Below are 17,925 nucleotides of genomic sequence, written 5' to 3' on the forward strand. Positions count from 1 at the left end.
TGACCTCGCACCGAGAGCGTGGGGGACACCTGGGGGGATGGCTGGGCTCCCGCTGTCCCCAGCCAGCGACCCTGGGCATCCCCTGTGCGCACAGAGACCCTGCCCTGGGTATCCCCCCACCGTGGGGACACCGGGTAGCCCTTCCTGCCCCTCCAGCGCACCCCTGTAGGTAGATGGGGGTCTGAGCACTCCCCATCACACCAACAGACAGTCCGAGGGGACTGGGCACTGCTTGCTGCCCGTGTGCACTTGGGGATAAGGGATACAGGACAAAACATTATCCAGGGAGAGGGGACCCTGGGTGTCCATCTCTTAACACACACCTGAGCGAGGAGGGACTGGCAGTTCTCCTTCCAAGTCTCGGACGTGGGGCATGCCACCCTGCCAGGCACACTCATAAGGGAAGCGGTGTGGGCATCCCTCAGCGTGCACTTGAGAGGGGGGCACTGGACACACACACACCCCCCCCAGAGGATGAGAGGCACTGGATAACCCTCACCCCCAATACAGGGTCATGGGGGGAGGGTGTACTGGACACCTCTTCACCCATTTCCAGCTGCAAAGGGAACTGGACATCTTTCCCTCTTGCCCCCCTGTGCACATGCACCTGGAGGAAAGGGGGATCTGGGCATTCACACGCTGGCATAGAGACACGGGAAAGGGAGGTCTGAGCATCTTCTCATTTCTCAGCACGTGCAGAAGAAAGTGGGAGGGAAGGTGTCTGAGAACCTTCTTGCTTACGCTTCCCATTTCCTAAACAAAGGGTGAGGGAGGGTGGAGATTTGCCTTCAACTCTCCCCTCTTCCCTCAATTTGCACACCCTTCCTTCAGAAAGAGCAGGGTAGAAACAGCAATTGTTTGTCCACTGCATCCCTGCCACACGCACGCTTCTCATCCCTCTTCTTTAGTGAGGAACGATGGAAGAAAAAATCCCCTCTGCTTCCCTTGTCCTCTCCGGTAGGAAAATGATGGTATTGTGCTTCATCTCCCCTTCCCCATCACCTGTCCACTGGGAGGGGGCATGAACTGGGACTTCTCCTCCTTCCTCTTGAGGGGGATGCAACAGGCATCTCAGATACACACACAGTCCTTACTTCTTACCCTTCCAATAGAGGGGAATTTGCTTCACTCCCTCAACTTCAAAATGAGGTGGTGACGCACTCCCTCTCTCACCTTTCCCTTTGCGTTCATTTGTGCTCTGCTGGAGGAGAGGGGACCTTGGGGAACAGAGATGAAAGAAGAGCAGGCACCTCAGCTCTCTTGCCCCTTCTTTTGGAGGGAATGTCTCCCAGGGTCTCGCTGGACAAGCGGGCATCTGCTCTCCTGGAGCAGACAAGCCGTGCCACTGCTCGCTCTCTGTCCCTGAGGACTTGCTTTCCAACCGCATTCCTTCAAGGACAAGGGAAATGTTATGGAGTAGAGTGAGAGATGCATAGTAGCTGAGCAGTAGACACTGTCCTGGCATGGACCTGGGAGAGGGGCAGGCAGGTTTCTTTCGTCTCCTGCATATTTTTGAGACTCGGGTGGGAGTCACAGAGGAACAGCAGAACTATTTCAGATATGAAAACCAGGGCTTTTGGTTGTTTTCCCTCTTTATCAGCATCTTTACGGGAGGGAGATCCATAAATGACAATACTGGCTGGTAGAATTCACTTGTGGTGTGACAATTTGTCTTCTAAATCATTGCCCCAGCAGACAGACACTGAGCTTGAGGAGCGAGCAGAGGTCTCGGTCCACACGTGATTTGAGTTAGAGGAGCCTGGGCGCAACTCCTTGAGCAGAAAGTGGAGGTGGTTCTCCCTGTCACCACCCTGAAGCCCCTGTTGTTGGTACTTGATGGATCAGCTACATGGTTACTGGAAAGAGATGATGCAGGTCATCCAAGGGATGAGGAAACTGCTGCCATCCCTTTTGTAACTGTGCCATAGGGAGAGAGGGGAGCGAGGGAGCAGAGCTGTCAGGTGAGGCAGGATTGCTCCCGGTAATGGGAGCAAGAGGCTGTACTCATCAGCAGCTTAAAGGTTTAATTTCTTGACCCTGTACCGTGTCCATTTTGGAAGCTGATTCAGTCTCATTAAGCCTGAGGAGCAGATGTTTCAAATGACAGCATATGCTGTGCAGAGACGATTTCTGATGCTTGGAAGGAGAGATTCCCAGAGGCAGGTCTTCTCATGGTCCTGAGAAGACTAACGGCGGGGGTGTTTTTTAGTCCTCAGAAAGCTGATTAAGGAGAGTACTCAAGTCTTTTCTTATTAGCAAGTCCACTCCTTCGCAAGACTAAGATAAACTTCTGGTGTTTCAAGGGTCTGTCAGTGTCTTCTGGTCCAACTCCTCCTTCACGTACACATTTCCTTGCCTCTATTCCCTGTGTACATGAGTGCTCTTGCCTTTCTCCCATTCTTTCCTCCCAACTTCTGCATCCAGACCTGAGAAGACAGCAAGATCAGATCCCAAGGATTCAGTCTCATCTGTGCCTTTGAAAGCCTTGGTTATTCCCAAATTATTCCCATTTGGAAGTGCGTGTGTAATTTTGGATCCAAAGAGTAGCTACTACGTTGGTTCACCGTAGTGTGGGAGGGAGCTGGTGGTGGGAAACCAGATCTCACATTAGTGAAGCCCATGAGTAAGGGAGGAGAATCTCGCTCTCTGATCCCACAAGCATGAAGTGTAATGAGTACAACTGACTTAAAATGTGCTGATGCGCACGTTAAAAGAGTACAGAAACTGCTATCTGGTTTTGCTGATTCACGTTTTCAGTTCAGAGCAAAGGTCAAAAGCTTTTATCTTTGTTCTTGCCCGTTTTGTTGTTTCATGTACATGCCGTACTTCAGGGAAGGCTGCTATCTCACAGCTACAATACTGAACGCACTGACAGTTCTTCAGCTATTGTGGCATCTTAATGACAGGGAGATGTTGATTATAGCTTGGTGTGTGCTGAAATATTTTTTCACTCTACGTCTTCAGAAATCTTAAGCTCATCACAGGATTCGTTTATAACGTCAGGAATATCAGACTGAGTTACAATTTGGGCAGATTAATTACTGAGAATTTTATCTTTACCTTGTGACCTCTGGGATTTATTTAATTAGTATTGTAGAACTAGCAAAGACAGCGCAGGAGGATTAAAATTATTAATGTAGGCTTCCAGATAAGTTAATAACTTGGAGTTGGGCGGCTTCTTGTCTTCTGTGGACATGACAACGAGTGATATTTTATACAAGGGTCTTCCGTTTGAGTCATCTTAAATTATCCGGCCCTTTTCTGCCCTCCCAGTTGAAGAGGGCTGCTTTACAACCATTTTTCTACAGAGTTACTCAGTCTAGTTTTCAAAGTCCTGGGTGAGTCTATTAAATCTTCAGCCTGTGGACTTCTGGGTGACTCTCTCCTGTTCCTTAGCTTGAGAGTTTGTCCCATGCAACTGTCTGGTATTTGCTTTTCCCTTGCTTTTTGATGGTTACATTGTCAAGTTGCCTGTATTTAGTTCTTGCAGTGTTTTCTTATAAATCAGTCCACTTTCACTCTCCAGGTAGTCATTTTCATCCCAGCATGTTCTCTGGTTTGAATTCAAACTGTGTGTTGGGGACACTCATCACCTTGGCTGATGTCTGTCTTGCAATGATAGTTTTTAAAATTGAAGTAGGACATTTGTAAAATCTGGTGGTACGTGGAGAGAAGCAGCAACAAAAATGTGTATTTCTACAGCCATTTGGGGAGTCTGTGGAGCATTGTCTTTTAGGGAAGGATAAAATACTCCACTCCCAGACACATGTTTGGTAAGGGTGGGTTTTTTGTTTGTTTTTTTAACATGTATATTTGTATCTAATGGTTGCAGAAGTCTATTAAGTAAAACATCTCTTGTTGAATTTAAAAAAAATTTGTTCACTAGGACCATCCCTGAGTGAAGATGCAAGATCTGCTGTACTGATATAACAGATATTTTACTCATCTTAGCCTGGAAATACCTGTGAATACAGACTGGAGCACTGGGTCTTAATTTTTAAATCTGTATGCTCAGACGGGAATTGGGCAGCTTTTAAAAACCATTTCAGCTGCCTTTAAGCTTGGACTGAAAGAAATATCCAAGACCCTATATTTTCTTTTGTAAGCTCTCTGTGAGCTGTGTTGTAAACTGGAAGAAGAGGCAGTCCATTAGCACCTTGTGAAAAGCCTCTGCAGGTTGAGCTTTTGCAAAATGAGACGTGAGTGCCAGGGCAGTGTTATCTGCCCTCTGAACTTAGAGTGGGTCAAGATTACTGAGAAGTCTTGGAGTACAGTAGTTGATGCTTGGCACCAGATGATTATAAAAGGCTAATTTCTTACTGGATTTTTTTTTTTTTTATCTCGTGCTTGTTTTGATGTAGGAGGTAGACGTTGGCAGTAAAATAGGAAGCCTTTTGTACCTCAGCCACTGGTGGTTCTTTGGGCTGCACTGTCAAGATTAAAAATCAGCATTTTAGAGCTGTAACGTGCTTCTCTGCTCTCTGCTTTGTGCAGGAGCGTTCGGTGCTTGTGCGTTCCCTAGAGCTGGCAGCTTAAATTTGTATGTTGATGCTTTACAGACTGGCAACCCTAACCCCATCTTGAGGCCCCACTAGACCTCTTGCCTGGCTGCTATTCAGTGTCTGATAATCAATGATATCAGTGTCTGATATTCAGTGTCTGATAATCAGGCTGTAATCAATGTCTGATATTTCTTCTGAGGCTGTGTGTTCGGTTTATGGGTTTTGGTTTGTATTCCGAAACAGAAATAGTATTAGAACAGATTCATGAGGCAAGATGAAAATTAAGGGTTTGGAATCAAGAGTTTATCAGTATGTGGTTTGCATTTGTTTTAGTCTGTTCTTAGCAGCAGAATGCATTTTTAGTTGCTTTACGGTATGCTTAGAACATTGCTTTTGGTGTGTTGGACAGCTTTTGAACTTGGATGATACAATTTCCTTTATGTAAAGGACCTAAATTCGAAGGCTGAATTCGTGAATACTATTTTCTTGCTTTTGTCTCCAGGTATGTTACTCTTTTGCAAATAAAATACTGATAGTTTACATGGCAAGGTAAAGCGTTACTTCTGCTACTCAAAATCTTTCCTGGGTTTTACTTTATTGCTTCTGTTCTTACCATACTATCCTTCCAAAAGTATCTTGTAGCTTAGTTTTGGCCAGCTCCTTCCTGACCTGAAGGCCTAACACATAGATGAAACAATTTTTAGATTTGTAGTGCTCCCTGTATTAAATCACAAATTACATTTGTTTGTATGGACATTCTGTTTATGTTTATGGTCTCTGGTACCTTTCCTGCTTTCAGTAGAGAGAACTTGTGATGTTTAGGATGCTTTTACTAGAACAGGTGGGAGATGTCAGCACTTTGCTTGGATGTGCCTTTGAGGGCAAGTTTCTTCCGTGTCCTCAGCTTTTATTTTTGTGATTTACAAGCATTATTTAAGCAAAATAAATCTGTTGTCTTACTCCTGTAAATGATACCAGAATCACAGAGTTCCTCTCCAGCGGATGGTGTCGGCTACAGCAGAGTGGCTAAGGATGGACTCAGCTTAGAATCGAGCTGTGCTTGCCCTTCGATGTGGTCCAGCACTTTTCCTGCTGGATGTGGTCAACAAGGAAGAAGGCAGAGGTGCGGGGAATACTTGGGTTTCAAGTTGTGGGTGACAGGCAGAGGGGTGTTATCTACTGTAGCTGACAGAGCAGAAAATGTTTGTGGGATGAGACGGATCAGGAGTTCTGTTCTGACTTAATTCAGGCTTGGATACTGATTCGACTGTGGCGATCTCAAAGAAATAGGATGGGATTTAATTTGGAGGTGACAGGGCTAGATTAAAGGTAGATGACAGGTGAATTTCTGTGTGTGTGTGTGTGAGGGGGATGTGCTGTCCAGGGAAAAAATAATACTGAAGGCAGAGAGAGACCTTGGGCAGAGCTCCTTTCTGCCCCAAAAGGAGCACGAGAAGAATCTGGAGGAGCTGACACTGTCTAAGTTAGTAAGCAGAAGGACTAGATGGAAGAAAAATTTGCAAAAGAGCAAGAAATTAAAATAAGCATGCGCAGTTCTGTCAGTGGTATCTGTAAGGTTGAAAAAAGTGAAGATGAAGTAGCGGTTTTGAGTGTTGGCCAGAGAAAAGGTCACTAGTGCGGGTGGGTTTGAGTGGGTTACAAGCAGCTGAAGCTACGCTAGAGTGTGCCTGGTGTGGAACTGGAGAGGAGAAGCTCCAGAGATTGTAAATGTTGTGAATAGCATGGTTAGTGATGGTTGTGGAGTGCTGGGATGAAGGGAGTATGAGGTACAAGTGGGGTCCCAGGCAGTGATATTTAAGGTGAAAGAAACTAAGATCATGCTGGTTTTCAAAGGAGGAAAAAACCTATAGGGTAAAAAAAGTGAAGGAAGAAGTGAAATCTGGGGATGAAAAAAGTAGGGAAATCTGGAGTTGGGGTGGAGTAGACAGAAAAAAAGAAGTGAAGTTAGGAGGAGAGGGCAGAAAAAAACATCCCTGCAGAGGAGAAGAGAGAAGGAGTTGGGAGCAAAGGTTAGTGTGCCCTTGAATATCTTCATCTTGTTCATTAGTCTGAGATATGCACAGGAAAAACCTTGCTCTTTTTTTTTTTTTAAAAGATATTCCTGTATACGAACCTACTTGCTCAAACTGTACGTACATGATCATTGCTGCTCGGCGCTGGTGAGAGCTCGCTAACAAAAGACCGATAGAGGAGCATGGGCCGGGAGAGCACACACTTAGAGCTGAGGGTGTGATTGTGCAAAAGTCCCGTGACTTTCAGTGGGATTTGAGCACGTGCTTACATTTTAGGAGGTACTCACATGTTTGTCATGTGGCACAGTCATCCTTTTGTGGGTTGATTTAGCTTTTGCCTAATGCTGTTTCAAAAAACGCAAGCTTCTCTGGGTGAGAAAAGAGCTGATGAGGGACTAGCTCCTACAGCTTACTGACTCCAGCAGCAAACGCTGCTGGTGGAAGTGCTTCACTTCAGAGTACTGGTATTGAAATTTGGTAAACTATTTTAATTGATAAGAATTCAATAAAAATAAAGCTTGAAACTTAAAACTGCAGCCCCGCTTCACGTTTCAGCAGTCCAAGGTTTTTTGATGAGCATTTGCTGCTCATCGTTGACACGGCTGGTGAGGTGAGCTTTAGGATTTTGACTTGGACCGTAGGGTTCAGGTCTGTGTTAAGAGCAATTGTAGAGATGTTAATTAAACTACTATCTTAAACCAGAAAAATCCTTCTTGAAAAACATGATACACACTATATTTTGGGGTGATACACAGCAATTGAGATGAGAGAGGACTTTGAGGTCATTCATCTCTTTTTGAGGGGTTCCTTCTGACATTTGAACCAGCCCCAAAGACCAGCCTTTCATTGTCATTTTGGATTGCTCAGTTCATAGTGTAAACCGATTAAAAATGGTTCAGGGAAAAACAGTTACAAGCTGTTGCTTGAATACTTCAGGCTGTCTTGGTAAAACAGAGGCAATTTCACATTCGGAGTGGAGCAAAGCGCATGTTCCTCCCTTGCTGCATCTAACATTGAAGCAAACGCGGAGGCTCGCATGTGTAGCTGCTCTGTGGATCAGAGTCTGGAAAGAAAATCCTGTCTATGCCAATCAGATTGCTCTTAATGTGCTTAGTGTCTGTGAAACTCAAAAGTAACTTCCACCTGTAATTTTGAAATTGCTTCAATAAAGCAATTTAGAGTTACTTGATGGACCAGCAAAATAATATCCTTTACTGCTTAGTGAATGAAATCTCTTTTCATCTCAGACACCGAATAAAAAAAATAAAAGTCTGGCTTTGTAAATTCACGTAGCTCTGCTAAGTTTTCTGAGGCCAGGATTTCACCCTTGAACTCCTCTTCAGGTTACGTTTTTACTTTTGAAAGAGCCCAACAGATTGCATGTGTTTGTGGATAAACAAAGCAAGGTCACCCGGGCTATGATTAAATGAGTGGCTTCATTTATTCAAATGTCAGTAACCTGCTCTGTTCTGAAATAGTATATTGGGGAATAGCTAGAAAGCCGTAGAACACTAAGCTATAAAAAAAAAAAAGGCTGTTAATGTTTCCTAGTGAACGTGAAATAATGAAATCTTAGGTTTGGGCTATTTTATTAGGACATTTCCTTGTTCACCCGGCGTGAATGCACTCTGTGCATTTGCATTGGCAAAAATAGAATCTGCAAATCATTATTGCTGTAGAGGCAGTAGCGGCCGTGGCTGCTGGGTGGGCAGGATGCACGCTGATGCAGAGGTCGAGTAATACCTGTCCTTACACTGAACGTGTTTGCACTAGCAAAAAGTGTTACAGGCTGTGCAGTAGTTAATATACCCAAAATACAATTTTAGGCCTGATACAGTAGGAAGGGATAGCAAATTTTAAAAAGTCTCCGACAGTACCCTTGGTGTTATTCTGGAATACATTTATTTCAGTGGCTCATGTCAACGTCCAGATTCTTGTGTGTATTACAATTGCTAGGAGTGCTGTGCTGCAAGACATAGGACGTGCAGCACTTTTAGCAGGCCTTTGTGGAGAAGAAAAAAAAAAAAAGACCATTTTGCCCAGGTTTTTTTCCCTTGGTAAATGTGTGGGCACTTCTCTTTGTTATTTAAATACCTTTCAGCTTGAGATGTCACATATGGTAGCCTCACAGTTACCTCCAGCTTGTGCAGATGTTATCCTCATGCACTGCAAATTGTTTGCAACTGTAGTAATAAGGAAGTCAAATTTAAGGAACAGAAATTACTACACTGAAAAGCAGGAATCTGAAATTACTGTACTGAAAAGCATCTCGAGCTGACTGCATTTTATGAGCTGGTGTTTCTTGTCCGACCTCTTGGCTTTGGGCTTGAAAATCTGGGAAACTGGGATTGTCAGTTTCAGCAAAACACAGGTTTTAATTTAAATTTCTGAGCCTTTGAATATTATATTAACCTTTTAGATCTCATTTGTGGGTAAATTGTTATAGCTGTCTTGAGACTGATGAGTGAATAGTGCCAGAAGTGCCTTAACTTTGCCATCAAGCCATCTGAACAGGACCTCAGCTTTGAAGCAATGAAACAGAAGTTTACTGAATCTTACTCTCTTATAATTTTATTCTGTCTCCTTTGAGCTTTTGGTTTAAGCTCTATTTGTTAACCTTTAGTTATTATCTCTGTATCGTCTTGGTTTTGCAACTGTTTCCTGGTTCTGAATCAAGCAAGGTGAAAGAGGCTGGTATGAGCCACATCTGAGCTGTACAATATTTAAATTTAGGTATACGCTGTTTCAACCAGTATGGTGGCAGGAAACAAAATATTCATGTAGGAGTACAAAAAGAAAAATGGAGGCAAATTCTGCTCAATTGTTACTTTTCGTACTGTGTTCTGATGGATTAGTTAGCTTTTTCATCCAATTTATATTGGATGTGATCACACAGTTTAAAGATCTTCACAAAAAAGGAGTAGCTGGGGTATACATATATAAATTACTACACATGTGTATACTATATGTTGCATACAGTTTTTATTTTAACATAATTGTTGCTATTCACAGGATTTAGGTGATTATCATAATGCAAATCGCTCATGTTCTTGTCTCATCACATCATTAATTACAGCACTTGTATTCTTTTATTCTTTGGATTTTCAGGAAAAAAGACCTTTTTATGTAAAGATAAATAAATCCTTTGTTGCAGTCTAGATCTCTTAAACTATTTTCTTCTAAAAGTGGTAAAATATGTATGACTAATTAAAATAAAGTGCCTTTCATCAGCTCGTAATCCCTGCCATTCAAATTTATTTAGAAATTCTTGTATAAATAAACCATGCAAGTGTATAACCGGCCAAATATATTGGTATCTTTCAGTTTGAAGCACTGCCAACTGCAGATTATATGGCGTAAGACTTAAGGCAGTAAAGAAATCAAGGCAAATCCTTTCCTAGGGATCAAGATTGTAAGGGCAAAGATAAATAACACTTCATATTACAGATTTGGAATGCTGTGTTGGCAAAAAAATTAAATTGCAACATGATGTGTATTTAATTCTCCCATAAAACAAAAATAACTGAAAGAATGTAGTTTAAGCTTTCTAAAATCATCTGAATGTCCAAGACATGAATGAATTTATTGAAGGTGGATAGGAGTGAGTGAAATTGGGTGCTGAAATGGCAATTTTGGTTCATCACTTTTTAACGGTGGTTATTGTAATAGCTTGCATCAAGTTCTCTGGATGAATCACAGGGAAGTCTTTAAAGAACAGCACCTGTCCAAGATTAAACAGAGGAATTGTGTTTATAAGTGCCTTTACTCTTTCATACTGAAAAAATCTCCTCGTGTGTTGCAGTCGCCTTGTTTCCCCACCCAACCCAGAGTATTCCGCGTAATTACCGTTAATATACCACTCTCTCTTCTTAACTGAAATGCCTTTTGCTTTTGGAGCTGGTGACTTTTAGCATCCGTAGGTTGTCATCATCATCGTGATTGGGGTTAGACTTTGACCCGGGCTGAAATCCAGCATTACACACTTATAGTGTTATGCCATCGTTGTTCAGTTTTTGAAAACGGAGATGTAAATGAGCGGTTGTTCTTTCCCACTTTACGAAGCCTCCTCTCTAATGAGAAGTAAGATGAAATGGTTCATTGTTGGCTGTGATCACAAATTTGATTGTTTCGGTTCTGAAAGACAGTGTTCAGTTTTCTTAAAACCAAACGGTGCCTCTGATGGGAGGAAATGTCGTTTACTCGCTTCCTCTACAGGCGGGTTTTCTCTTGAGGTTTCCCAGTGCACAGTGATCAAACCTGCCATCCAGCTGGAGATGTGAAATAAGACAAGCTTGTAGGTCAGGGTGCTGTGGCTGCAACCGTAGTAATTTAAAGGGAAAAAAAAAAAAAAAGCAATTCCTGGGTCCTCCTAAAATCCCACTGAACTTTGGAAAACAGAATTGCCTTGCTTAGGTTTTAAAGCCCTAGTCGGAAAACAAAGCTCCATAACAATTTGTCTGTGGATCTGAAAGTGATTTATATTTCCATATAAATGCCGTTTCCAGACCCAGGAGCCAGATATATTAGTTTATTCCCAAACTAAACTATCCTGTAAAGATTTTTACAATAAAATTTTTCTTATTTGAAACATGCCGATTTTTCCTGGCTGAGCCTTTCTGGAAAAGGCACTGCCCATCTTATGTTTGAGAGCTGCTGTTGAGTGCCACAGTCTACTCTTGTAAAGAACCACTATGGGAAAGTTTATCTCAGGCAAAAAGAGCCTGAAAATGTTTATTTTAATGCTTTATGTTTAGAATTTTAGAAATCTGTAGGTGGAAATTCCCAAGTGAAAAACTTAAAGCCTTTCAAAACTGAAAAAGAGGTGTCTTGTATTCATTTGGTTTGGAGTACAAAATAGTATTCATATGATTTTTTTTTTTTTTTAACTTTTTATGGATTCAATGAATGGAGCCTCATCAGAATGCTTAGTCAAGAATTAAGGAATTGCTACAGATTTTCCCAGTAAGGATTAACATCTGACGTAGCTGTGTCATTGCTTCAGCAACAATGGGATCCTTTATCTACGCTCACATATTATGTGCATTTCATTTTTTCCTACAGACAGTGCTTTGTTTGTAAGGGCAGCCTAACTGGATCTGTGTGTATTAGCTCTACTGAAAAATGCGGATATCTGGCAGGTGTAAAATGTAGGGGAGTACAGCAAAGGTTAAGACAAATGCGTGGTGAGAAGCTACTGTATATGGTGACAACTGACGTTGCTGTGGTAAACTTTCATTTCATGAAAACTCAATACTCGTGTTTCACGCTTCATTGATGGGATGTAGACTCCAAAATCAGTTTAAATTTTCACAAACAATTGAATTTTCTATGTAATTTGTAGCGACTATTAACTTTGACAGTTTAAAGCCACTCAGCCCTTTTGTTCTTCTGATGCATTGGGATTCACTTTCATTAAATAATCACGCCCTTTGAACACCCCAACCTCTTTATTCATCTGATGGATCATCAGCATCCGAAACGTTAGAAATTCAGCGCAGAACAATTGGCTCCGATCTGGAATAGCTCTTTTAGCTGTGCAAACAGAAGTTGAATGGCAGAACCAGGTCCTGTGCTACTTCTGTCTGCATTTTGGTCAGGCCAACGACACCGGAGTCGTCTGTGTTCTATATAGGCAGAGCTGAGGATGCAGGGGGGGGGTTGAAGAGTTTCTTTGAAGAGTTTTTTTGAAGAGCGGGGCTTTGCGCGACTTGGGAGGGATGAACCAGCATGCCCCACGCCTGCTGAAGAAAACTGGGATCTTTGGGAAGTTGGGATGGGAGAGGCTGGCGGCACTCGGAGCCATTGTTTTGGGAAATTCGCTCTCTGCATTGTGCCACGTGTGCACAAAGGGGCTGTTTTATAGGAAAGACGTGTGCCAGCACCAAGTGAGGGAAGTTCAGTGGTAATCTGGGCTCCTTGCTCCACATCATCTGCCTCCAGCATCCGCTTCCCTCCCCGCCTCGAGCTTTCCTGCTGTTCGCTTTTCCTTGCTGGTTGCTGCAGGACCAACTTAAGGATGCCAACACCTGCAAGGGTGCCCTCCTTCTGTTACAAAGGTGGGGCGTTAAGAGATTATCATCATTTCTAGTACTGTACAAACGGTATTTACCTGTAAATCTGCTATGGGAAAGGTTTTAAAATTGGCTTTGGAAATATTTTGAGTGTTACTTGCCCTCTGGGGCGATTATTTTAAGGAGATTTTCCTTTTACTTTCATAGCTTGTAGGTGCAGCGGTCTGAGGGATGAAGAAGTCGGAATAGTTTAAAGGTTCCAAGTAAGTTATGAAGGTCCTTGCAATTCTCTATTACATTCCCATCTGCAAGCAGTTAATATGAAAAATCCTTCTGGTGTATGCTAGTGTCCACAGGCACAACGAGCAGCATATCTGTAATGGAGGGCAGCGCAGAGACTTCTGAACTGCCATCAAGCTTAGTGGGAATGTGCCCAGTCCCGCAGTGGTGCTCTGGGAAGCAGATGCTTTCGTGACCTGAGCTGACGGCTGTGCTAACAGAGCCGTGTCGCCGGGCTAAAAACCATTGCCCCATGGCTGGGTCACCTCGCCCAGCTGCGTTTGTACTGGTCTGGTGATAGATGGGGCATCTCTGCTTTCCCTTCCTTCGCTCAGTAACTCTGAAATATTCGTGCTTTCTATAGTTTTTTGTTTGTTTGGTTTTTACCTAATTTTACTTTACTGTTTCTTTGCATTTATAGGTTTTTTTTTTTTCCTAAGCTGTCCTTACCAGCTTTTTTCCCACCTTCCAGATAGGAACAGATCTTTGAGTCGTAAAGCCTGGTTTTTTCCCCCTTCTCCTGTTTTGAGTCTCTCCTTTTGTGGTTGAGTTCTTAGCTGTTTTGGGGAGCTAAACTTGTGCGGTTAGTATGCACACACATGAGATGTTTGCATTGCGCTGAGTCTTTCTGTACATATGCAATATACAGCATGCGCTGGAGGTCAGTGGTCTGATTGCAGCAGAGCTGTATCCGTGCTGGTCCCATGAGGCTGGAGGTTGGGGTCTTACAGGCTTGTGGAGCACAGGCACACACAGTATTTCTCCTTCTTGATTTTCTAGGTGTAGGAGGAGAAAATCTGAGCTGAGCCACAATGGATATTATTGTCTCAGCTTGCTTGCAGGGGTAGATATAAGGGGAGAAGTCTTGCTCCCTGCAGCCCCAGTAGTTAGTGTCGGCATCAAGCACAGTTTGATGAAGAATAGACACTAGGACACGTTTTTAGACTTCTCTTTTGTCACGTGAACAGCAAATGCTGGGCACCCAGCTTCCTCATTTGGAGTGCTGAAACTGAAACTAGAATGGCAGTGACCGAAAACAGCCCGCGGTGAAAGACTGATTTTAATAAAAAAAACTTTTCTTTTCAAAATCACCCTTTATGCTAATTGATGTGTAATCTGGGTTATTGTAAGTGCCAATTCCCAAAGGAAACAAGGCTCTCTGCAGTAAGGGTAAGCGTCAGTGGTTTTGTATCTTCTCACACTGCATCCTCTTGATAACTTTGAAACCAGTGCTTGTTACCAGTCAAACTTTATATAGGAGCATGAGTCTCACAAAATTCCTAATTTTTTGAAAGTACAAGGCAACTGGGTAGAGAGGAGTATAGCCCATTGAAGTTGGCCTGTTGTTTGAAGTGAACCCTTAAATTTTGCAGAATCTGCATCTTTTTGTCCATCTCTCACATCCTCACACACACTCTGAAAACTTGGCCTCATCACCCCAGCTCTTTGTAGATTAACACTACCTTCACTACTCATTTCAGCCCCGTGGGAAAAGGTGGTGGTGTTTCTCGAGGCGTTTGTGGTTATCTTGTTAGGGGTCCCAGCAGCAGGAGTGTAACTTTTTCATCGAAACACCAAAGGGAGTTCTCTTAACCTCTTATCTGCTGTCAGTTTGTGATTTGTTGCATAAAAAAACCCCTCCTCTTGTTTGATTTTCAGAAACAGAAAAGATCCCTGTAATGCGTGGACAGTGGTTTATCGATGGTACATGGCAACCTCTGGAAGAGGAGGAAAGTAACCTAATAGAAGAGGAGCACCTCAACCGCTTCAAAGGCCAGCAGCTGCAAGAGAGCTTTGATATGGAAGTATCAAAACCTGTTGATGGGAAGGAGGGTAAGATTGTTTAGATCACTATTTTTATAGTATGTTCTCTGGACAGTTGGGGTCTGTTTTTCTTAAGTTTAAGAATGTGATCTGTGATGGTTTTCCATCTTATGTAGTGGGGAACATTGTTATAGGCATCAGTTTGCTCTCCCATTTTTCAGTGCATCTTGCTGTTGTAGCATTTCCTGCTGCAGCACATTTGATGAACACTGTAAAAATTGTATTCATGGATAAACTTCTTGTTCCCATTTTGCTTTGTGTTTCATATCTTTTAATTGTGTTTGAAATCTCACTTCAAACTGAAATCTCTTGATGGGACAAGAAGAGTCAGTGTCCAAATGCAAAGTGGCTATTAGCTCTCCAGCCAGCATTCCTAATTCTGCCCTAAAGGGAGTAACAGTTTTACAGGTCACATTTCATTTTCCATTCTAGTTCAGGCTGTGACTTCATTAAAGTAGTTTTCAGCTACAGTAAATCTTGAGCATTCATTCTGTTTTGGAAGTCCTTACATTTTAATGACCAGGCTGAGGACATTCAGTTAGTATTCTTGCGAATCTCAGACGAATGCATAGCCTTCTGAAATTACTCATCTGTTATTTAATGTGTGCAGTTGAATTGATTGATCAGGCTTAAGTGCAGCACAGCAAAAGTTCAGTATTTTTGGTTTTCACACTTCACTTCTGTTTGTTGGTTGTCACTTGATAAACAATCTACAAACCAAGAGCTGCAAGTACAGAGGCCTCACAATATATTTTATTAGGGTTTGGGTTGTGTTATTCTTTATAAAGCAACTTTAAAGTCTTTAAACTACAACTGTGTACAAAACAGCTACAGAATGTAGGAGTGGCTGTGTTTTGGCCATGAGCATGGAGGAGTTCTCATGTGTGAACTACATGACCACACAAGTAAAAGCTTGTTAATAAATTAGAAGCAAGGCAGTATTCAGGGTTCTTCTGTGATTACTGTAAGGAAAACCAGAATAGCATTTGTTGCCTTGGAGAGATTTTTCAACAGTGCAGAGAGTAGTTAAAGTTTCTAACTCCCCTCAAGGCTAGCGAGGACTCTGTGAATATTTTTTTTCTATTTATATCACTTTAAAAGATCTTTTCCTCTGGCCAAGCCTGCAGTACAGTCTTCTGCTTTAACAGCTCTGTCAGGTAGGTGCATAAAATGGTGTGACCCCTGAGCCACAGCACTGTGCCAGTACAACCGCCCTTTTGAAAGGCACTTCCACCTGTATTTCTGTGTGCTTGTACTGATTAATTGTTCCAGTGTACTGGTACAAAGCTCAGCTTTGTTAGTACAGCTGTAGCCCGGCTGAGAGTGCAGTGCTGTTTGTGGTAGGATGCTATGCTTTTACTTGGAAAGCGCATCTTTATGGCTGCTGAGTGCTTCCAGCCTTTGGTAGCTTAACTTCTGATGGAAGGAAGGAAGGATGGCTTCAGTTGTACTTGGATTCTCCTTACTGAGTAAGGAAGGGAGTTCATTGTTTTTTCAGAAAAAGTCTGGTCTGTGGAGCAGAAATTTTCAGATTTAAGGTAGGAGAGATTGGGGAGAGTGGTGAGAAAGATGCAATGCCTGATATTTACAAAAACATAAAAGATCAGAAAAAGAAAATCCAAATTCAGATACCAGTGCCTTTTCTAAAACGAAAGTTAAAAAAAAAAAGCTATGTATGCAGTCACTTCAAAATGGAATACGTGTAAAGTCACCAATAACTTTCAATAGATTTTTTTTGTAGTGATAGAGTTGCAGGAAAATTATAGCTAACAGTAAGTGTGAAAAGTGGTTTTGTCATTATAATGTGCCTCTCAATACATCTCTGATCAGCTGGCATCCATGATTGCCATCTGCACATGGCACTGGGAGAAGCTTTACTTCTATTATCACAGATGAAGTAAATTAGTTGGAGAAGTGCTGAATGCTGTTTATAAATTTCTTAAATGCTACAATTTGTTGCTACAATTTTTTGTAATTGCATCCTGTATGAAACATATTTTGGTCCCATCAAGGTTTACAGGTAGCTGTTACTTAAGACTAGTGAAAGTTAGAATAGATCTGTAAATATCATTGAGAGGTGAAGTCACGATTAGCAATGCTATGATAAAGCATTGTAAATGATGAAAAACTAGCAATTTCATCTAATTCCTCAGCAAAATTAAGACGATCTGCTGTAACAGTGTCTTAGTACTTAGACATAATTACTTTTTTATATGAAAATGCCAGTTTGCATCATAAATAACGAAAAACTAGCTGGTCAACAAGCATCTTGTTGATATGCAGTAGGCAAACCTGTCAGCTCTTGATTTGACCCAGCCATGCTCTAAACGGTGGCAGTAGGCTGAAAAGTTAGGAGCAAGTTCCACTTCGCTGCTCCTCTTCTGGATAATTTTGGCTTATTCAGCCTGCTAACTCGGGGCAACATATGATAACCTGGAACTTAGCATCCAAGACTCAGCTGACAATTTATTTGCAATTTAATCTTATTTATTTATTTTATTGTCCTCTGAAATCTTTTCATGAAGGAAACAGAATTGCTAGCAAGTCTACTCGGTGTTTAGCGCCCTCAGCTTTTGCGCAGCCTGCCCAGTGCGTTCCTGGCAATGGAATCGCCCTCTTTAAGCACAGGGCAAGTGGTGCTGCTTCCCGTCTGCGCCTGGGGTCATCCCTACAGATGAGTTCGTCTTTGCAAAAACTGACAGTGCGCACTATGTACATGACCTGTGAAGGGTAGCTCAGCATGCAGCTTCCCTCTTCTTTCCTCGTATCTTTAGTTTTGGGATACACTTTAGGAGAGTAGCTTACATCTAGAAAAACGATTTCCCACTCCAGTGATTTGATTTATTAATTTTGCTCCTGGATTGTAGCATGTTAACAAGGAAATAACTAAGCTTTATCCCGGGCTTTTGTTGGTGATAGGCGGTCGATGAATACATGGCTCATTATTAAAATGTTAATCCAAGCAAACCTTCCTCCAAAAGTGCAAAATGTTTCAGAATAGGGATCTCCAACCTGTGGCCTATAAGTAACATAACACCCATGCTACCTTCCAGTGTTGTTTGGGACCACAGGAGGCTGTAAATGCTGAAGGTAACAGAACAGCACATGGCAGTGTTTAGGTGAACGATTTCTCAAGTTCTGTTTCCCATGGGGCAGCCTGGAGACGACTGCTTCCGTGGGAGATGCCTCTGAGCAAACTGCCCGTAGTGGCATTTTGATTTTCACCCTTTAAAGTATTTAATTTCGTGCCTTGCAAAATGAACTGTGTTTATGCTG

The 17,925-nt window shown here is 42.4% G+C and overlaps 1 protein-coding gene across 1 annotated transcript in view; it reads left to right on the top strand.

Moving 5' to 3' along the window:
* Positions 1-14,484: 14,484 nt before the first annotated feature.
* The window catches only part of DDHD1 (DDHD domain containing 1), a gene marked incomplete at its 5' end in the record, with an annotated part of 51,198 nt that continues 47,757 nt past the window's right edge, over positions 14,485-17,925 (top strand). The window contains one exon of the mRNA XM_009573814.1: positions 14,485-14,658. Within this exon, the coding sequence (XP_009572109.1) occupies positions 14,485-14,658 (174 nt within the window). The remainder of the gene's footprint in view (positions 14,659-17,925) is intronic.

This window comes from Fulmarus glacialis, unplaced genomic scaffold (genome assembly GCF_000690835.1).
Source record: "Fulmarus glacialis isolate BGI_N327 unplaced genomic scaffold, ASM69083v1 scaffold11653, whole genome shotgun sequence".
In the NCBI taxonomy this organism is placed as follows: Eukaryota; Metazoa; Chordata; class Aves; order Procellariiformes; family Procellariidae; genus Fulmarus; species Fulmarus glacialis.